The sequence below is a fragment of the Poecilia reticulata genome, chromosome 23 (genome assembly GCF_904066995.2).
Source record: "Poecilia reticulata chromosome 23, P_reticulata-male-v2, whole genome shotgun sequence".
Classification (NCBI taxonomy): Eukaryota; Metazoa; Chordata; class Actinopteri; order Cyprinodontiformes; family Poeciliidae; genus Poecilia; species Poecilia reticulata.
This window is the reverse complement of record NC_088852.1, coordinates 10728653-10751817: the sequence shown is the minus strand read 5'-3', so window position 1 is coordinate 10751817 and position 23165 is coordinate 10728653. Positions and strand designations below refer to the sequence as shown.

The 23165-nt window shown below is 39.3% G+C and overlaps 1 protein-coding gene across 3 annotated transcripts in view; it reads right to left on the bottom strand.

Moving 5' to 3' along the window:
* lrrc17 (leucine rich repeat containing 17) overlaps positions 1 to 23165 on the bottom strand; it is a 38222-nt gene that overhangs the window by 12570 nt on the left and 2487 nt on the right. Inside the window, exons 2-4 of one of the 3 annotated variants that reach the window (XM_081604217.1) lie at positions 13347 to 13409; positions 10574 to 10674; positions 300 to 639 (exon numbers count right to left, since the gene is read on the bottom strand). In XM_081604217.1, coding sequence (XP_081460343.1) covers positions 300 to 572 — 273 coding nt within the window. In that variant the 5' untranslated portion in view covers positions 573 to 639; positions 10574 to 10674; positions 13347 to 13409. Of the gene's footprint in view, positions 1 to 299; positions 640 to 8071; positions 8619 to 10573; positions 10675 to 13346; positions 13410 to 23165 lie in introns of those variants that run through there. The other 2 variants (XM_008400975.3, XM_008400974.3) reach the window with 2 other exon arrangements.

Below are 23165 nucleotides of genomic sequence, written 5' to 3'. Positions count from 1 at the left end.
GGGCAGAATTAAAGCGAATGTTTCTAGAAAATTCCTCGTTTAGTTTTTAAGATCCCAATATAACTAAAAAGAACGTCTGCTGAACCGGCGCTGTGCTGGCTTTGCAGCTGCGTCTTGTCCATTTTGAGCTGTTCTCTTTACTTTGAGCTTCATTGTGCTTGAACAGAGAATTAGAAATTATTGCTTGCCTTTCGATTGAAGGGCGTGCAGGTTTGGAGCATTTTTAAGATTTGTCGTTAAATGTGTGAAATTTGTGTTATCCTGCTTTTCTAGGTGAGTTGAAATCTGCCTCCACACACCTGAATCTTATTTCTGGCCAGCAGAAGATGTTGGATGTCTTTGGGCCAGTCCTGCCTCACAAAGGTCAGCTGCCTGTCCTGGCAGTCCAGGTACTTCTCCCCGGCCTCCATGTACTCCTTGCATTCCTGAGTTTGACGCCTCATGACGCCGGCCCTTCCTCTGCCTCGCACACGACCCCCGGCACCCCTCTCTGTGGCCTTTGACCCCGGGACTCTCCGAGGTTCAGCTGACCCAAGGAGCAGCAGGAGGAGAACTGCGGTAAGGAGATGCATGGCGGGGGAGGTGAGGAGGGTTCTCTGTCACAAATAATGTTGGAGGGACACAGGAGGCCGGTCAGAGCTGTACATGCAGAAACAGACAAAACGGAGAACAGGGGAATGTTGGTGAAAAGGTCAAATGTCGTTGCATTTGAATCAAAAGAGCATACAAGGCAAAACACTTAAAAATGAAAAGAAAATAAATGCATTCCTGTTGAAACCTTTTTACAAAACAAGAATATTTCTCTGGCTTGTCAGACACTAGAGAAATAACTAGTTTTTAAATTAGAGACAATAAAATGTCATAAACAAAGAGATCCAGCTTTACAAGAAACACTTTTAAGGATTTTGTAACGTTACACTTGTTCCTAACAAGTGTTTGTTTTGCTACTTAGATATTTATATTTGTCATTAATTTATGTTGGAGCTTTACTTCTTTGGGTTTTGATTTTAATTTGTGTTTGTGTTCTTTATTATTTCTTGTAAGGTTTTGCCATATTTGATTCATTATTGTTTAATACATGTTGCCATATAGGCTCATTCCTTTATGTTTAGTTTCTTAGGTTATGCTTGTTCTGTGTTTTGTATTTATTTCTCTCGGATTGATTTTCAGTCTTTTCCCCTTTTTGATTCTGTGCCCTTTGGGCTCCTGTTCAGTTTCTTTTATGTTTTTCTGTCTATTTTTCATATTCCTTCAGTCAACCTGTTTGCCTTCTGTCACAGCTGCACCCGGTTTGTCATTAATCACCTGCCTCTTGTCAGCAATCACACTCCTCAATATTTTAGCCTCTCCGTTTCCTTCATTCCCCGCTGGATTCTGGTGACATGCGTGACATGGTTCAGCTCTTTAACTCTCATTATTTTACAATTCCTTCTTTAAAGTTCTACATTTTCGCCACAGTCTGTCTTGAATTTCGCTTTTTGTCCTCTTCAGCCCTGAATATGAATCCTAGATGTTCTTTCCTAGATTAAGAGATTTTGTGGATATTCTGTGTTAAAATCATTCATACTCGTTCTGTATGACCATCATCCCTGTGAAAGATGTGCAGAAACCTGCAGTCACACTAATCTTATAGTGCAGTTGCATAACAGTTTAATGAAAACGTCAAAAGCAGTCTCCCTTTATGCACACTCACCGCATAACACTTCACTTTTAAAGTAAAAGGACATCGACTCATCTAAAGTTTGCTTCTGAACATGTAGACAAATTGTCATGGTTTGGGTGGAAGTGGTGAGGGAAACGCTGAGACCCAGGTAAAATGATGAATTTAATGAGGGAGATCACAGTCCAGAATCAGGCGGCACGGCAGCAAATTAGCACACAGCTAACACCGGTAGCAACTGACATGAAAGACTGGACAGCAACAAGCAACCCCAGGACTTAACAGTTCTACTGAGGAAACTGACTCACAAAGACGTTAGACAAGTATCCCAGGAGGAACACAGACAACAGGTGAGACTAAATACACTGGGAGGGTAATTACAGGAACGAGACACGGCTGGGATCAATCAACGGGGAGGACAGGACAGAGACTCACAGGGAAACGGGACTAAACACAGAAAATCTCAAAATAAACTATACTGAACAACACAGATCATAACACAAATGATCTACCCTGAAGAAATATATTTGCACACCCTAATAGTGAAGGGGATTTTTGAGGCAACTGTTAGAATAAAAAAAATGGTTTCAAATATATATTATGCTGTTGAATTTCTTGCAAAAATAAATTTGAAAACCTACAACTAAAATGAACTCGTAACGGATCATTTACCTCAATTTTATTTAAAGACTACTTTTGTCTCCTGCTCTACTGCCTCCTCTTGAGCCGTTTAAAATCTCCCTCTATCCCTTAGACACAGGAAATAAGACAGTCGGCGATACTTCTAAACGCTTTATTTAACGGGCAAAGTTAGCTTGTAAAGAAAAAAGCTTGGAGGCGTTTTTCAGACATGATCTCCAAGGCTGTCGAGAAACACGTCGTCTACACACAGACGCAGACACACATGCTTGGTTTGACTCAGTCCAACTCCAGCAAACCACAGTCCTCCTACCGTCTCGCACAGTGGAACAAGACTGTCAATGCAGATGGTTTTGCTTCCATTGGGAATAACAGACTGGATGTGTAAGTTACACAGAAACAGCTGAGAATGTGTCTGTATGCGCTTTCCGTTTCTCTAAGGATTGCCCACCTGTCCGACCATATCAATCACCTCAGTGGTTGTAGACCTCATCGTTCGACTCCTTTTTGTATGAGCTTGACTGTAATGAAGCTGGTGTAAGATGTATCGTATAATTTAAGGCTTTTGCTAGTACAAACTCCAGCGTAGACCAAAGAGTGAAAAGGTCCAGCTGAGGCTGCATGTTAAATCTTGGTTTAAGTGGCAGATTCCTAGGCTGTGAACACTGCTCTTGGATGTAGCCCTGTAAGGGCAAAGTCTCAATTAATTACTGGCAGTGTAACCTTTTTCTTTGTTTTTGAGAGGTCAATGATAAGATTGTTTACCAAAGCATTCAGACCAGAAAAAGAAACGGTCGCGTTGCAGTTGTCTACAAAAATTCTTGTTCCACTGCCACCCCTTAAACTTGTAATTGTAGACTTGTTTGCTGATTTACAAGGCACAGGCCTGCGTCTTTAGCCAAATGAGAAGCTGTGGTGCTATGAACGTGCCAGAATCCACTGGTTGGCTATGCAGCCAAAGAGCTGAAGTCCTTATCTGCCTGGTTTCTATTGGAAAGAGAAACTTTTGTTGGAAGATTACGTATGGAATCAGAAAAATAGTGTTCCGAATCTAGTTCACTTGATGCTCGCCAACATGCTACTTCCAGTCCACGTAATTTGTTTCAGACGTTTTATAAGGATACATTTGTCGGTACATTAAAATTATATAAAGTGTCACTTTCTGCAATTAATCTTGCAAGCACAAAATGTAAGTGGTCTTAGTGTTGTACCCTGCATCATCTCTATTCTGTACAAAGATCAAAAACCTAGAAATGCGATATGGATGCTGCATTTGCATGTGCATTCTATGATTGTTGGTGCAAAATCTTTGCTGTGTGGCTAATAAGTGTTTGGTAATGATTTAAGTCATCTGTTACATGAGTAGCAAATTAGCCCATAGCATACCACATCCTCAGCCATGCTTACATGGTAAATTTGGCACTTTTCATATGTGTCAGGTAGCTGTATAGTGACATTGGGACATTGTTCAATCTTTAATCTTACGGTGCAAAAGTAGCCACGTCAGGTAATTAATTTTTTTTCTTCTATTTTCCATCCCTACCTTCTTTTGTCATTCAACCACGGTCGGGTACTGCTGGTAACACATCCACGAGAACAATCTAGACCCGACTTTCTGCAGTGATGCGATTTAGCTCCTTGTCCTTGTTTCCAGACCAGAAGGATTTCAAAGTCCTGCCAACGAGTTGTGGGTCTGCCGCGGGGTGTGTTCCCTTTGGAATGAGCTGGGAAAACCTTCAGAGGAAGGAATCCAGGACACGTCCTATTCAGATGGACCTGTAACTCTAAACCCTGGCTGCCATCTTTAGCATGACAAACCAGAGTAGCTCCGTCAGCATTCACTGCTAATCGTCTCTTCTTAATGCAAGAAGTTCATTGCATCACATCATGTTTTGTTTACTTTTTTGTCATGCTTTTTTTTTTTTTTTTTTTTTTTACACATCCTTAAAATCTCTGACCTTTAACGGAAGTCCATCTCTTTAATGAGTACCTTAGCCACAGTCTGTCTGCAGTCTCCACTGCACATAACTGTGCCCCAACAAACCAACGCAGGCCAAACCCATCCATGTGGTTCACCCTAAACTCGTGGCTGTGCCAAGCCTCAATTGGCCCTTTCAGGCTAGCATTAAATCCCACCCAATGTACCAAGGATCAGCCTATGCTGACCCAAAGCATTCTCAGTTTAAAACTCATAGTAGGAATCCCCCAGGTATTTCCTCAGGAACAGTTTTTGTTGATACCTACGCCTGTCCTGAACCAGAATGACCTTTGGACGTTTGGTCTGGACCTAAAAATGTGGTAACATGTCTCAGCTCGGATGACGAAAATAAACCAGTGGGAAGACTGAGAAGTCTTTGTGAAACAGACAAAAAGGCTAGGGAAAAGAAAAAAAAACTTCCTTTGTGCAGCATATTTAATTCTTAATGACAGCTTAAGTATGCAAACGCTCATGGAGACAGGCATGTTGCGGGAAAAGCGAACAATGAACAAGAAGAAGAGAAAAATGGAACGTAAACACAAAAGATGCTCAGTATATTTAGTTTTGAACGTCTCAGTGAGCCTAAGTCATTTTCATCACCAGACTAAAGGACACATAGACAGCTTGCCCTCCTCATAGTTTTTTACATGCTTGTAAGTCGGCAGAAATGAGGAGTGCTCAATTTCAGCTGTTTTATTTTCTACAGTGACTGTAGAAAAAGTAACAGATTGCCTTTGATCAGTGTGCAGCTCTGGCGACGGATTGTAATCAAAATTTTGTAAGCTTGTCAAAATTGTGGCTCCTCAACGTCTGAAGTCCAGATCTACACTGTTACCGTCTTCTGCTTTTCATGCTACATGATCAAGTCAGGACATACATGATCTCACTACTCTACACACATACCAAATTACAGACCAAGCATGTCAAAGACACTCCAATTCTGGTTCCAAAATTAAGGGAAGTACCCTGCAAGAACCATAAAACTTTTCATCTGTCTAAATTTATTCCAGGAGTCTGGAGACTGCGCAGTTACTGACCGCATTTGTAGCCCAAAAGCAATATCTACGTACGAGTAACCTTGAGAGTTCAGTCATCTAGCGGGAAGAGTTCGGAAAACAGAAGGATCACTGTTATGAGAGAGAGACAAGAACAAGAAGGGGAGGCTATAAAAGCAAGACTCAGGGATTTCTTCTGCATGCAAAAAGAATAAAAAGAGAACAAATTCTTGCTACCATCCAAGTAGCATGATCAATCAATCTCTGTTATTCAGTCAAGCTGTTAAATGTAGAAAAGCAAACAGGAAAGCAATGAAAATTTGTAAGAATTAAGCTAAATTACATCCATGTCAGTTCAGCCTCCTTTTAATATTTATGTGGGGTATGCCTCCTATATGTGTGCTTTAACTTTAGGGTGTCATCATTCGGAACAGTCTCAAATTTCTTTTTATTTTGGGATTTTAAGTGACAGACCGACACTTAAAAAGAGTAGTTAAGACTGAAGTTGAAGGATAATAATCTAACAATCCTTTATCTGATTCAGTCATTTTCAGAGATGTCCAGCTTCTAGACTTTGACTTCTGGCATGTTTTCCTCCAAGGTTTTTTCCCCCTTATTTATCGCCATCCATCTTCCCTTTGTCTCTGGATTGGTTTCCTCTTCTCAGCCCGATGCTGCCACCACCATGTTTCACTGAGAGAATGGCATCTCATCTGATCAGGGCATCTTGTACGCCGCTTGAGGTTAGCTGCAAACTTACCTCAAGCGTCTTCTGGATTTTAAAATTTTTTTTCCCTTCATCCAGCTTCTCCATAAGGAGCAGATTTATGGAGTGCGTGACTAACGTTTCTCCAAACAACAGATTCTCTCTGCAGCCAAGTAGATTTATGCCTCTTGGCTCCCTTCTCTGACTATTGTCCGTCTCGCCTCGGCCTGTCTGTTTAGATAGACACCCAGGTCTGAGCAGGTTTGCAGTTGAGCCATGCTATTTCAGTCTTGAGTTTTGTGGTGCCGTTTATTTCATATTTTCTTAACAAATCTGAGGCATTAATAGTACAGCTGAGTTTGTAATTAGAGGAAATCTTATAAAGGTGGGATTTACATGGCTGCAATGGGTATTGGAGCTTATCAAAACACAAATGCATGCAACAGATTTTTCTTTTAAATCTTCGTCTTTATATTTATCCAGTACTTTTAAGGATACAGAACATGTTCTGTGTATTAATAGAGCTGGGAAGAGAGAGTGCTCTTACATCCCTGAGAGCCTAATTGAAACCAGAAAGGTTCACCTCTGCAGCAGAGAGAAAGAGAGAGAGAGGGGAAAAAAGGTTTAAGAACAGAAAATGACACTTGAGTTTTTCACTGAGGTTCAGAGGGGTTGAGCACACAAAAACAAACAGCGGAGGGTGGACCTGACTGGTGAAAACATGCCAAAGTGCTTGGCTTTGCATCGAAATCAGATTTCCATTTTTCTGGCTCCGGCAGAACTGTAAATCTCGGCTCTTTCACGTCAGCGTGGATCATTAGTAACCATTCTGTGCTTATAGGTCCTGTAGTCATTTAAAACATAATTTATCTCCCTTTAGCTGGCCATCTTTCCATCGGAGATCCAAACCTTCCTTCGAGCTGCCTCATTAAGACTTGTGGAGATGAAAAAGCCGTGACGCGACACTAAACGGACACCACATCTACCCCCCCACAGCCGCACAGCTATGTCGACTGCTTTGGCTCCGTGCCAGACATCTGCGTGGTAAACACACGCGGAAAAAAGTGCTTTCAAACCAACGTAGCTGTGGGCAAGCTGAAACAGCTGAACGCTCCGAGAAAAAGGGGCTTCTGCTCTTTAACAATCAAGGCAAAATTGCAAGTTAAGCAAGTTCCCCATCCAGTTTTGCTCAGTACAGAATTCCAGAGTGAAACCACATGGTGCTCCAGTTTCACCCAGCAAGAGCTTGGGATTTATCTGAAAACAACAAAGCGGCGTGTAACTCTCTGGGGTGCTATCATGCTTACGACTGTGCAGCAAAACGTGGAGCAGCATTCGCTTGGATTATATCCAAAAACAGAGAAACACATAACCAAAATCTATTACTAATATGAATATTGCTGATATCATTATTATTATGCAAGAGAATAGTGTTAGCTAGCTGCGTATACGATGAACATGAGTCATCTGGAGTGCACTCTCATCCAGAAATGCTCTCTTACAGTACAAAGCGATTCCAATTGGAAAAGTTCTAACTGTGACAAATGAGATTCTTGGCTCCGTCTGTCATGGTAGGTGAAATAGAGCACTGTGTCATTGGGTAACAAAATAAATAGGCAAGTCCTTTTTACAACTCTTCAAGTTAGAATAAAATCCAGTCCAGAAATTCTGCAAGCAGGAAATCAAATGCAAACTCTTGCAAAATGCTTGTTAATGTAAATTTTGGCTGCTAATGCCTGTGCAAAATGCCTCGTACATTTCTTTTTTTTTTTTTTTCTTTTACTTGCACGCGCATTTTTAACATTTAAGCATTTAAATTGCCACATAATCTATTTTCAGCTTCATTGTAATTAGTCCCAAGCAACCCAAAGATGTAATGAAGCAAAAATCTTAAGAATAAATTGCTGTGACTTTGCATTAGTACTTGGCGCTGTATCGTGCCAGCTTTTTTTTTTCCTCTTTCAATATTTTTTTATTTTTTATCCAGCTTGTTGACTCATGACTGAGCAATAATTACAAGATTAGCTGCCGTTTTTGAGCTGGGTAACACCTTCAGCACACACTCTGTGGAGTATTAAAAGTTTCAGTCCTACCCGTGCAGGGTGAGAATCTGGCCCGGGTTGGTCAACTAGAACCTGCGGATCTGCAGTTGGTCCAGTGTCCCAGGCTCCTAATCCTGTCATGAGTGCTGCATCCAAGCCAAGAATATCGGCCCGGGCTGCTGGAGCAGCTTGGAGTGAGGTACAAAGACTGGCTCTCTTTCTATCTCTCTTTTGCTCTCCCTCTCTCTGTCTCCCTCGCTCTCTTCCTTTTCACCCACTCAGCTGGAATCACACTGTGAGCTGTGGAGCAAAAACCGATCCTCATAGGAGCCACAAGGCTGTCTCTGGTTTAACATTACACACACACACACACACACACACACGCACACCCACACACAAACTCCTGACACACGTGTGGGAGGGCTGCAGCCCTTTATTGGTCCCCTCTGTTTAACCGGTGAACTTACTGCAGGATGTGTTGCTAACTGGCCTGACAGACTGAATAAAAGACAAATAAAGACCGAGCTTCTGGGTGGCAGAGCAGCAAAGACAAAAAAAAAAAAGCTCCTCACACAGACACCCTTCTGCACACTTGTCTTGCCTACTTTTTGGTCGTGTTAAAGCAAAAAGTGTTGGAGAAATTCTAGAAATCTTGATATGCTCACTAAGACTCAAGCCACTCTGTTTTCCAATAACTGGATATGAACTAAATCCCTAATAAAGATCCCAGCATGCATGCACACAGGCAACAGTGGTTTTGCAAGATTTAAGCTACCACAATGCATAGAGTGGCAGCTTTAGACGTTTTTGTTAAAATGTGCAAATGCTTGCTGACCAGGGGTCAATTTCAATTTTCTTCTCATCTGTGACAATTCTTAAAAGCTTTGCTTTCACTTTACACTTGTGTTCAGTGTGTTTCAAAATCCAGTTGAAATACACTGATGATTGCGGTTGTATTGCGACAAAGTACGTAAAATATAGTCAAATTGTTAAAATATGATTAACATAGTTTGTGACGATATTAATGATTAAAAATTGTGCTTGACATGTTCCCTTATTTTCTTGTGAAGATGCAACCAAAACCGAATTACTCCACTGAACCTTCACTATTAAATCAAACGGTTTGAAATGGCTTCATGTTACTTAGTCTTTGCTGGTTAGCATAGAGGTAAAATGAGCATTTAGCTCAAAGTACGCCGTGTAGCTGCAAACACGTTTTGTCTCATATTTGAATTCTAAGTTCAGTAAGAGTTTAATCTCGTGAAATAAATGCTTTGACGTTTTTATTGAAAGCTCTTTCTTACTTTAGCTTGTTTACATTCCTCCATTTCTTAAATAAGTCTGATTCGTGCGAGGCAATAAAAGATGGCGGCCAAACCGTGTCAGCCATTCACAGATGACATGAATGAGCTGTTCAGTTTGGAGCAAACAGCTAAGGAGTATTGTAGCAACTACTAAGGAGTATTATATGAAGGGAGGCAGGGAGCCCTGATAATCACACCGTCTTTCTTCCTCTCCTCTGCACCATCACAAAGAGCAACAGCTCCATATTAGGATTACTACCGAGCTGACTCTTGAAGGGGGGGGTTGTTCACTGCCAAACGCACCAGAACAACTGTTTTCAATAGTTGGGATGAGCCAGCACAAGAGACTGGAGTTGGGAAAAAAGACCTAGCTTGTGTTTGGCTGTATTTGATTTCAAACACGCGAGACGTGTCTGAAAGGATTTGTTGGTCCTCTGTCAGAGATGAGCGAGAGAACTGGCAACTATGCTTTCACGTTGAGCTTTCACCAGTATATGCGTTGTTTAAGTGGAGAACGTTCCATATACCAATATTGGTAACGTCCAGGTCTGTTTTAGTTTGTTCAATGTGTTTTGACACCTACATGTAGGTTTAAAAATTGATTTTAATATATATTTTTTTCCTTACCAGAAGTTGCAGTGTTGCAAAGCAACCTGGGAGGTTGAAAATCTGTCCAGGAGCCAACGTGAATCATCGTAATTGAAGAGCGGTTAACAGTCATGTCATGTAAACATAAAAGCAACCTTCTAATTAGGATGAAGCTGTTCTTCCTTCGTGCTTAGAAAGCCTGACTGGAATTTCCCTAAGTTATAAAAACATACTTTATTCTTTTGCATACAGCTGCATGCTGTATTCTAATGTGATCCATTGACCACAAATTCAATACGTTTGTGGATGAGGAGCAACTGAGATGTGCAGTAAATGATTCAGACTATATTTTTTGTTTTTTAGTTCAAGTCTTTCATTTATGTTTAATGCTGGTGAAGAAATAACATTCGACACTGAGTACTCTTAACATACAAAATGAAGAATAAAACTTATTTTCAGACCAAAGCTAGTTTAGTTTTTATGTGTTGGGAATTGTCTTCTTTTGATCAATACATACTTCAAATGCTTTCCCTGGCGAATTCATGGATGCACAAACATTGCTATGAAATACTAGACTTCATTAACCTCGCATAAAACCAGTGAGTCTTTTGACTTCACTTACAGAGAAACATCCACAAAGCACTTTGTTACATAAACGTACATTTTAAAATTTCTTTGAGTTCTTCTACCGTTCTTTTCTGTCTCCAACTGCTTTGACTGTTTTCTTGTCTTTACGTATTGGTGCCCCATCCCTGCTATTCTCTATAAAAAGATGAAAGGATAAAAGAAAACAGTTTGTACACAAACAGCACTTCATACTAATAGGATGGACTTTTTTTTTTCCTACTGCAAACAAATAACAATTCTTCAAAGTCTCACAAGCCTTTTTCCCTTAACCTCGGTCAGTGTACTGCACTTACTCCGACTCGGACGGTAATCGATCACTTTAAAGACAACGAGCATTAATCTCTCTTGAGTTTTAGGGAATACCATCATCCTCTCTTTTGCGGTCTTCGTTTCTCTGCGTTCGTTGTTAATGCAAATTTTGAAGTGCTAAATCTAAACCTCGCTCGGTCTTCATCTTTCAGTCTCAGACGGCTCCACTCCTGCCAGAGATTTATATGTTTTTCTATTATTTCTGGTTCTGATATTTAATTTCTTCCTCTCGCTCCCTTTTCTCCCCTCCTGTTTTTGCCCGAAGCCAAAAAAAAAAAGACACATTGGAGGTAAAATGAAGAACTGGAATCTACAGTGCTTTGCTTTTTGTATTTTGTCGCTTTATAACCAAAAACGTTGTATTTTGTGGACATTATATTCAGTTCGCTAAAACAAACTAGTGCAATATGACCATGCAGAAAGATAACGCTTCTTTTCCGAATGAAAATCTGAAATACTTTTTGCAACAACTGTTAAAGGAATTACAGCTGCAAGTGTGTCTGCCACATTTCTACATTTAGAGAATATTCAGCCACATTTTTAATTTATTTTTTATTTTTACAAAGTAGATCTCGCTCAGCCCGACTTCATTGATACAAGAATAAAATCATGATTTTCTCAAATACATTTAGATCTTTCTTCCCAGATTATCCACCCACTAAGCTCCCTTCATCATCTCCAAAACGGCTTTTCTGCTAACGAAAATTATCCCACATCATCAGACTGCCACCACCATGTTTCATTATGGGGTGAAATTTTCCCACAGAGACGGAAAGACAAATTTTTATCATATGGCAAGTTTTCTTCAACCATGTTGAATAGCAAAGGAAATTTGTCTTGTTTGTGTGCAGACTGACTTTATTAGCTGGTTTTATTTGGAGATGTTGGCATGTAAATGATTTTGAAAACCATAAAACGTTTTCCTTCGACTTCACAATCATGGACTTGCGTAATAAGAAATAGTAGAAAAAGGTAACAGATTATAGGGGCAACGTAACGCTGATGCAGTTCTGAATGACGCGTAATGCTGGCTGAAAACTGGTGCGGGGGAAAGGGAGTGCATGCTTGTATCTGTTGGATCGCTCCCGTCTCAAATAATAAACCCGCCGTTTGCGGAAAGTTGTTTCTCCGGATGTCACGGCGAATTAAAAAACTTAACATGTCTTGACAAAGAAGTGCACAGTCTTGAGGAGCCTTCAGGAATGAAGGAGACAAAGGAAGAGAAGCACAAAGAGGCATTAGCACCGTCTCCCTGCGGCTTAATGTGCAGACATGAAAGGCGAAGAAATTCACCGTGGCTTTGTTGCAAGTTCCCATCACCGCAACAACCATGAATTGTTATCCTTTCACCGAACGATTTCAAAGAAATTGCTTGCCAATTGTTTAACTATGCTTGTGCTGGGTGCATGTTTTAAAGCGGTGCTTTCAAAGACTCGATCCTCCCTATGGGGGTATGAGTCATTTGTAAGCTCGATTCACATTTTGGCATTTGAATTATTAAAGATTGATGTCATAAACGTCTTGAAACAACAATGATCATGCTTTAATTATACAGTATTTGAGGAATTGCTGCAGCACAATGTTAGCTTCGAATGTGTTTGTCAGTTTGCAGAGTAACCGCAGTTGGCCACCCAAAGCCATCGCGCATTCTTCATCTTCCTTTGTAATGCGGAAGCCGCGTTGCCATCTTTCTTTTGAATATCTTTTTAGAAATAACTCTTGAATCTCAGGGACCCTGCAGTGGCCAGGAAATATATTATTTCTGGTTTTTCTGGTCTTTCTTTGCAGTAGATCAGACAGGAAATGGGTAGAGGAAGACATATGCAGCAAAGGTCTCAGAGTCTGGAATTGAACCCTGAACTGCTGTTTCGAGGACTAAAAGCCTCTGTGGGATGGACCCTCATGTTTTTTTGTTTTTCTTAACAAAGAATAACTCAGCCAAATAGGTTTTTGGCTTTCGAGTGAAGAACCTGAAGTACCTGGAAAAAGCACGACCGGAATTCAAGCGTACTTTTTACTGAAAAGCAACGCTGCGAACAACTTGACAGAATGTCTGTAAACATAAATTTTTCAACAGATTTTGAAATAAATAAAGAACTGGACTTTAACTGGTCCATTGCTTTGATCTAAACCATTCCATTATAGATCTGTGTGTTTAGTTGTAAATGCAGGAAAGAGAAATTATTTTGTTTTAGTTTCAAAGTTCTGACAGTATATTCAGCTGTTTAATTTTTCTTTGAGCTAAACATAAATCAAAACAAACCAGATTTTATAGTTCCTTTAGAGTACGTTTAGTTTCTGTTTTAGTGTGCAAGTTGCACGCATACATTGATACAATCATGCAGAATGCTTTTTTGGTAGTCAGTTAATCTAGGTGCTGAAGTACTTTTGTGCTACATTTTTCAGTTCTTACAAATCGGTAAGAAAGCTCTTAAAATCTCAAAGTTTCTGCCGCGAACAAACTCTTTAAAAATCAAACTACCACAGAAGCGTCATACCTGTTCTCCCGCTGGGATGTGCAATGTAAGGTCACAAAGGCAATTCATCCAACGCCGGAAAGTCTTCCCGCCAGAAAAACATCGGTCCCAGCATGTCCAGTGTTTACAGGGCCAAAAGAAAAACACAAAAATGTATTACTGTAAAAGTCATTTGCCCAAAAAGTTTGGCTGCTTCTGCAAATTCAGAGAGCCTATATTGACTATACTGCATAAGATATGAGAGAAAAATGTGTGCCAGCCTGCCAAACATATTGGCCACCTACCTCACTGTGAGCATGTCTAGTTCTTTCAATCAAAGTGTCCCAGAACCACTGAGGAAAACCAGCAGCACCACATGAATTGTGCTTTAGAGACTCTATGGGAGTCTCTCATTTTTTTCTTTCTTTTTTCATGCCACCCACAGCCAGTGATATAAAATGACAGTGGTCAAAATGTGTGTATGTAAAATCGTTTTTTAAATTAATTTATTTATATTTTTGCATTTTTAGAAAGTTTCTCAAGAAATCTGATTTGTTTTTCTATCATTTAAATGGGCAAAAATTGCATGTAACCGTTTTATGTTTTTAGCTTTCCATATTGGAGATCAAGGAATAGACAGCACACTTTAAACCCCATACTAATTAAATTAAATTTTAGTTAATTACATGTAATTTATATTGCTCTTTTTTTTTGTCCCATATTTTTTCACTTTTTCAGATTTATAGTGTTGGTTTGTGTTGGTTTGTGCTGCTTTTACGAAAAGCTGTGACTTAAAAAGGAACAGTTGTCCAACAGAATGCTTTTTTTTTTAAATCTTCAAACCCAATACAAGTTCCACATTGTTTGAGATGTTAAAAAAAGCTTTTACAATGCCAAGTTTCATTCCAGAACAGTTTTTTTCTTTTCTTTGGCTCAAGTGTGGTTGAGCTAATTGTTCACTTGATGTGGACAGCTGAAAGGCAGTTTGACAATTCCAGACAATTTATTTAATTTACGTGGTTTATTTTTGTCTTGACAAGAAAAAAAAAAACAGACATGAGAAATATGACTTGGTAGATTAAATTTAGAATTTCAGGTTTTCTCTGTTGCAGTGGACTTGGATGAATGCAAATCTGTCATAAGGACGTTCATGTCTTGGAAAAGAGGAGTAATCTCAATTTTTCAAATTAACATCACTTCCATTCAATGTGCAACCTTTCACAAATCCCGAAACACACACGCGCACACACCCACCGGTGTTGGTGCCAGTTGCTGGCACACCTGCTTAATTGCTTAAGGAACATCCCCATATTTGGACTCTGTCTGAAAGAAAGAATGTTTTTACTATAACAGATTGTTTCATCTGTCAAAAATGTGGAGGGGGCTTTCGTCAACCACTATGTGTATTTTGCCCCCCTCTTTGTGTGTGTGTGTGTGTAAAACTTCTGATCAAAGCCAGGGTGGTTGCACAAAATCTAAGCAAACAGCAAAAGCAGCTGTTGCACTGACGTGTGTCGAATTCTATCCACGACCAATAAACAACTCACCAAATCGCACTGACAGCAGGAAATTACGATTAACCTAAAACCTTTTAAAAAAAAGAAATTGTTCCAATGTTTCAACCCGCAAAATATTGTGAAGTGCAGCAAACCTTCATACATATAACCAAATGAATATCTTCAATAGTTATTCATTGAAGATGAATAACTATTGGAATTACTTGGAATTATACAACTATTCCAAGTAAAACCAGTAATATTTTGTACAATTTGCCTGCTTCAAAGTAGAACCAATATTAAACACATTCCCATCTGAACAACAAATCAGAGGCAGTCAAGGAACTCTAAGAAGTGTTTTATAAAGAACAACCTTTTAAAGCGGCTTGTGTCCAGCTGTTTTAGCCTCAGGGTTGATTTAATTGGACCTTATGGAGCTTCTTTCGCTTTTACAATCTTCAGAGCTGTCGTTTGTGTTTGATCACACATTACCTCTAATAGGGCTGTGTTGTACGTTTGCTGTTTATAGCATTCACTGCAAAAGCACAAAATCTTATCAAGTAAATTTGGTCTAGTTTCTAGTACACTTGAAATAAGACGAAACGAACTTACATGTGACTTTTCGGAAAGATATAGGACCTTGTTTTGAGTCAATAACGTCTTAATATGGTGAAAAGGTACTAGTTTCATTGGTGTATTATTTCACTTATAACATGGGGAAAATATCTTGTTTTTAGTGAAACAATCTGCCATTGGAAATGGCATTTTTTCCATCAAAATTAAGGACTTACTGACTTAAAACAAGCTCCTTTTTCTTGCTGAAAATTCACTTTTAAGTTAGTCTTATCTCAAGTGTTCTAAGATATTTGCACTAGAAAATATCTAGTGCAAATACACAAACTGCTTTCGTAGTTTGTGAAAAGAGAAGAGCACGTACACAAAAGTAGACAAGTATTATGATGAAGATGTTAGCCATGGCTGGTGTTTTTCTGTTTACAGTGTACGGCTTTATTAGTCTAGCCTGGGCAGTCGTCTTTGTGATCGCCACTTTCCATGAGGCATAAACATATAGCATGACTTATTTTTTTATTAAGTGGGTTCTTCTCTTTGGTGTAATAAAGAAGCCACATAAGGATCCCATTTATGTGATATTTCTTTTTTTATATATATATAATCTACAAATCCTTCGCAGATGTTGTAAAGAACGTATGCAACAACTTTATATTCAGTGTGTAAAACGTGTTGGAATGAAGTGAATCTCAGTCGGCATCCAGTGAAACCGTAGCAAGCTCTTTCTACTGAGGGCAAAACAAACCCATCAGAGCAAAAAATACCCTCCACTCTACAGCCTCACCCTTTGATTCTTTCCATCCAAACCATCAGCAACCCTCTCATTTAACCCACATCCCGTGTTTTCTTTGCTCCCTTTTCTTCCCTTTTCTGCTTTCACCCAAAGTTCCTGCCTGTATACCGAATAAGACCGCGCAGACAGATCTATGTCTTGACTTTGGCTTCTTCGATCGTCATTTTTTCCCCCCTGTGTTGGGACAGATGTGATGAAAGCCGGTGACTTTTAATATGTTTGGACATATGCGTATTTAATCAGTACTAGCTATGCTTAGAATTCCGGTAATATAAACAAAAGAGTGAGGGAAGAAATGACTTTAAAATTCTCAACCTCGGTTAATTACTTAATGCCAAATGGAAAATAAATATTCTATCTCATATTGTCTTTCTTCTATGAAGAACAGATCTATGAAGATCTTTCTTCATAGATCTGTTGTATAAGATGGGAAGGAAAATTTGGAATGAAAATATTTTTTTGTGGTGAGATATTTAGAATTATAGTACATTATTGGCTTGGACACAGTCTGCTTCACACATTTTGTTGTGAAGTAAACAAATCATTCTGCTTTTTGACAACATAATTACTTCCCCTTAGGCTATGGGTAGATCTGCGCATGAAAGTTTCTGTGTTGCATTGCAAACACGCTTGTGATCTTTCAAATAAGGAAACCAAGATAACCGAGCTCTCTCTGTAGCACTGCATCATGCAATTAAAACTGCTTTGACATGCATGTAATTTTATTTTAATTTTTTTGCCTTTTTGTATTGCATGCAGGTTTTGATGGATTTTTTTCCCTGAAATATTTATATAAATGACTACTAAACTGCTGGTCTTTTAAGTTAGAAACAGTCCTGATATCCAACTAAACCAGAGTATTATTTAGAACATCTAAAATAATTACACAGACTCATTGAATAACACAAACTGGGGTGCCACATCAACATTTTACACAAATATCATAGCAATAACTGAAATGTCATGCTACACCATGCAGAAACTCAGTCTGCAACGATGAACATTCACATATTTTAGTGTGCAGGGTAAGTAAGAAGAAGTCATCATGTGCAGATGTATTCAATATTGTAATTATCACCATATTTATGTTTATATTGTGTATATTTTATATTGTACATATTTTCCTACATGAGTTTGCACTGTTTTTAATCTCGTACAAACTCCTGTATGAGTACAGCGAGTTTGTACGCTGTACTCGTACATCGTACGCAGAATGTACAGCGACAAACAAAACATTCTGTTCTATTCTAAAATTTGACATCTTTCATCTGATGGTACAAAATGGAAGCGTGTCATGAGTGACGCATGTTCTTGATGGGCGTGACAGGAACTGGTGTTTCACAAAATGCGCCTAATTTCCTTACGTTAATGCGTGCATAAAAAGCCTGCTTTAAATACGCCAGCATGTGGTAACACAAAGTACAGTGCGACTTTCCAGTTGGAAGCTCTTGTAAGTGGGATTTTCATAGTTTGCAGTTAACCAGTGGTTTGGTTTTGTTGCCAATTTTCTCTTGCGTTGCTTTTTCTAATTGTACTGCGAATGCTAATCCGGAAATCCTGTCGGTTTATGTCGGTGTGGGTGGATGCACGGAGGTCACAGCTTTTACTTTCCCGACCCGCTGGTCCCCAAACAAGTTGTGGTTCGAAGGTCGCAAAGGGAGCCGGTAGCCGACACCGGAGCCGCATACCTTCACCCTGACCTCAACATCTGGTTCTCGCCCAGCTTCACGCAATACATGTGTGAACTTGTTGACTCAGCAAATAAACCTGTTATTAGCTGTGACTGAAGTGAAGGGAATTTGGGATTTTGTGTCAGGGCGTGAAGAATGGACCAAGGCAGGGGGTCAGCTTGCAGCTTAGCGTTTTGCCAGTGAGTCATTAGAAGGAGAATATGAAGTCTGTCTGGTCTTTGCTGAATAAAGAAAAAGGGTAGAGCCACGGATAAAGCCGTTTGTTCAGATTGTTTGAAGTGCCAACATCCTACCATAGCAGTTGCACGGTGAAAAGAGTAACTTTCAAGTTGTCATAACGACCTCCGCAGAGACAAGGCGGTCCCTCTTCAGTCGTTTTTGCCTCCTCTGTTGTTGCTGTTCTCTAGGATTTTGAGTAAAAATGGCCGCTCGATGATTAGACGTATTGTATCACCACAGCTCTGTATTCCCTCTCGAGCGCAACATAAGCTTTCTTCCCTGTAATTTTGGTTTTTCCTTTGACAGCTACACCCTGAGGACTCAACAGTAAACCCCCTTTTCCACTGAGAAAAAAAAAAAAAGGCACAAACACATTAAAAAGTTGTTGATGCAGCATATCATCTCATAAAATTTAACTGTGCCTTATTGAAGATGAACCACCAACCACGGAAAATTATACTGTGTCTCTGTGGTCTGGCTTTCTGGCAAAGTAGTGAAACAAAGGAAAACACTGGAGTATTTTGAGTCTGGCACTTTTTCGCTGCAAGAGTGCAGAACTGTAAAGATAAGAAAACCGTTACAAAAAAATCATACATAAAAGTTGAGTAAACTTATGTAAATACAGGAAACATAAAATGAGGCACAAAACATAAGCAAAAAGATATGCGGGTACGACAAAGTGATCTAAATGCTTCATATTTACAACTTAAATTGCTTTTAGCCTTTCATGCTGTTCAGTTAGATTATGCCACTATATTATGGTAAGGAAAATATGACTTAGTCTAAAAGTAAAACGTAAAGAAAATTTATTGAAAAAGGCCAGAACCTGGAATCTGTTGATTTTAGAGTGTCTGTGAAATTCTTAAGAATCGCTATTTATAGATTTTTTTCCTCAAAAGAGCAACCGTATATGGTCAGTTTTTGTATTACTGTTGCTATTTTTTCAAAAAACTACACATCCTCTGCAACAGTAAGCTTTATAAGTGCATGTCTAGACATCAGAAAATAATAATAATAATAAAAACACAGTTCATCAGACACCTTTTGAGTCCATCTATACAGCAGTTCTGTAAACCTTGTAAATGGTGATGTAAAAAATTACACTTTTACAAATAATTTGGACAATAGATGTGTTCTTGCTCCAACATAGCTGATTCTAAATGACTTAATTAGCTCCTCATCAGGTTATCAAGCTCTTCGGGAACTTGACAATTACCAATTCCTTTTATACCCATGTGCCGACGCAGGGAAACGTCTAAAATATGCAGCCCTCGAGGACTGACTTTGGACATCGCCGATGAAGGATTTCCTTCACATTTGCGTCTTTTAGCTAAAGCTACAGCTAGCAGAAAGGTCACAAAGAATTAAAAGCAACATTCATTTAACAGATCAGTTAAAAGAGATGAGCACATACCCTAAAATGGTCAGTTTTGACACAAAATCAAACATTTACCAGATGTTTTGTGCTTTTGTGTAAAAGTTAAGAAGAACCAAATCTAAGCAAATTTAAATTTTAAACATGTAGCTGCTTAATGAGAGGTTAGCAGGATTGGTGATAAATCATTGATGGAGATACAAAAAATTGGTATCTCCAATGTCTCTGTGTTGCCCTGCGACAGACTGGCGACCTGTCCAGGGTGTACCCCGCCTCTCGCCCGAAACGTTGGCTGAAGATGGGCACCAGCACCCCTCCCGACCCCACTGAAGGAAAAAGGGTGCAAGAAAATGGATGGATGGATGGATGGACAAAAAATTGGTCACTGTACCATCCAAGAGATGAAGATGTTAGGATCTAAATTGGTGCACGATCTCCCTAAAAATGCATCTAAAAATACTTTCTTCTGGTGATCTCTGTGGCACTGTGGAGAAGCAGAGGTACAAACATGCCATGTGATGGAACATGAATGTCACGTCTTGTGTACCTAAAAGGAATCCGCAATAGCCAACGACAAATCCGAATCACTGCTCTTTGAATCATTTAATTAAGGAACAAAGGGTAAGAGCCACTGGTGATAACAGGAAATGAGAATAAACCTTAAGCCTAAACATTTTAACTGCAGAAAGTAGTGTTATCAGGGATGTGTCTGTTTCCTGGCTGCCTAAATCAAAGAGAAAGGAAGCCAGACGGCCCTGGAGGATTCCTCTCTGATTCGGTAGAAAGCACACAATCAGAAGGACTGAAAATGTATGCATATAAAATGTTATCCTCAAGCTCTGGTGAACAGATGGATATTATTGTTTCCATCCTCTCCTCCACGGCGTGCAAAAAAGGAGCTCTTTTCCTGCTTCTTTCAGTCTAGCTTTCCTTTCTTCTATCATTTTCAAATGATGTCCCAGTTTTACCTGTAAATCGGTTAATGCCAAGGATCTGTAGGCTACAGATGTTCAGATGTGGCTCCCTGAATTGCAGAGAAAAATTGCAGCTATAAGAGCAAAAGACAACAATTTTGTTCGTCTTGAAATGATTTGAGATTGGTGTAATCGTGTGTACATCTTCTCTTTAAGACCTCAGACAAAATAGCATGAGTGAAGGAGGATGGATTGCAATCTTTTGTAACAATAAATATCCTGAATAATCCCAGGCAGGCTTGTGAGTGGCTTATTTAAGGTTACACTCCAGAATCTCAAATGGAATTCAAATCCAGACTTGGATTGGACCTTTCCGCATCATCTTAATTTTTTGTTTTTGAGCAAATTGAGAGGCGGATGTCAAAGAGCACTTTGCCCGAAAATCTTAGAAATTGTTTGGTATCCTTATCCAGAATGATAAGGATACGAACACTTTCCTTAAGTTTCTTTTTTTCTTTTTATCTTTCAGTTTTTTGGGTTGTTTTTGTCTAATGTAAAAATGCGAAAGTGTGTAAAACAAAACCAGGTATAACAGCCAAGAGGAGGACTACTGGGGCTTTTCTACATCAAAGCCTCTTCATGAAAATGTGACTTTTTTCATGCTGTGCAAATTAAATCCTGCTCTGTTTCTATGACTACTTCGTTTACAGAAGACAGAATTGTGTTTTTCGTGTGTTTTGGCAAGACAACTCGATCCAGTGTGTGCTCTTGGGTTCCTTTCAAGAAGTTAATATGTGGCCTAATTGTACCCCCAGGTCCTTGACCGTGAAGTTCATGTATGTTTGTGAAAAATTATTGAAATTGAGACAGGACTTATGATCATGTTCTCAGCGGATACAAGGAGCTGGTTGCAATTTTACCCTAATCCTCAGGAATGTTCGGAGAGGCCTGGGAAAGCCTCCACCACTGAGTCATGTTGGGTCACGTACCTGGAATCAATTAATCCACCGTCTAACACACAAGTGTTAAAACTTTGGACAAAAACGTCTCGCAAAGAATAGTAAGAACTATTCTTGGCATCACAAATGATATGTAATTGTCTTTTTAAAGGTTTTCTTTCCAGGGTTTCCCCCCAGAAAATTTGCTAAGCTGGTGGTCGGGGCGCTGATGCGGCCCACCGTGTTTTTGTATTAAAAGATGTTATGTTGACAGGAAGTGTAAAAATATTACTGAGTAATTAGATGTTATGGGACATTTTTCCAGGGAAACACTAATTAGAATCTTAAAAACAACAACAAATAATAAAAAAAATACAGTTAAAATGAAGGTCAGTTATTTGCATTTCTGTTTAATCTAAATTAAGTCATAAGGCCCCCAGGTGACCTATCTTCAAGTGTAAACCTATCTTCTATACACCTATACTTTAGGAATAAATATGCTCCACCAGTGAAACGCTTAGAGCAACAGAGCAGCTTGCAATCCTGCTTGATTTTTTTCTCTCATTATTATTATTTTCCTAAAAACAAAAACAAGCAACACTTAGCCTGGCGGGGGAGCTAGTGAAGCATGGCGGGCCGCCAGGCTGATAATACATGGGGGGAAACCCTGATAAAGTGTCTTAATCCTATGTCTGCCCGTCCGTCCGTCCGCCCACCCCATTTATGTTTAATCCACATCAGATGCTGACATGAAAGACACTAAATACAACGGACTGAGTTTATGACACCTTACGAAGATGACACATTATCCCAATTCAGTCATATTGGAAAACTATCCATGACTGCTACTGGCACACACACGGGACTACAGCTGATTTTCCTCCGAGACATAGATTCGGGAAATGCCAAGACGGCTGTCCAGTACATATGCTTTGTTTTTCTGGAAGAACTACATGAGTCAGATGAGTTCATGCCGAAAGGGGGGGGTCTTTCAGTCTGGAGTCAGCAAGCTGACATATGGTGGAACAATGCTCTGGATTCTCTGCAGGGATCCTGTAGAGACTCAGAGAAATGACATCAGACATGGATTTTGCCAAGAGCAATTCACTGTTTTCCAGCTATTTATTTTGCAAGTAGTCTATTAAACTTGTGCTTGACCAGGCTAGCATATCTACCGACTGTTAACAGACGTTTAAGCAAAGAAAAAGAGAATTATGGTTTGGAAATGGCATTGCTCCTCCTTAACTGGGCTCACAAAAGTAGTAGAAACTTCACCATTTTACCCCATTTGTTGTGACTCATTGCTGTCTACAATTGGATTTGGTTTTTAAGGGCCATAAAATTGTAATTTTTTAAAGATCCTGCTTCCAAAAGCTGTGATATTTAGGACTTTTGGGCTTTAAGTATGCATTTATTGCCTGCTTCCCCTCGTCTTCCTATGAATGAAAAAGTATTTCATAAGATCGACAGTAACAAGAAAAATGTGTGTGGGAAAATCTGTAAAATATTTCCTACAGACTCTGAAATGCGCGTGGGAACAGTTCAACAATAAACCAGTACAGGTCACATCACCTGATAAGTACATTTACAGTTTGTGTGTGTGTGTTTTTTTTTTTTGTTTTTTTTGTTTTTGAGGGGGTCTGTTTTTTTAATTATTTTATTTTGGCAAAAAAATTTTTGCAACTTTCCACCTGTCTTTTTTTTTTTTTTTTTAAGTTTCCCAAAGCACAGCAGAAACCCAGTGAATAATGTTGGCAGCTTTAATCACCGGTGTCTAATGCGACATGCATCATCCACATCTGTTAGAGATTGTTAAACTTTACAGCAGTTACCCTGAAATGTGGCACAAAAAAAAAATAAAGTCG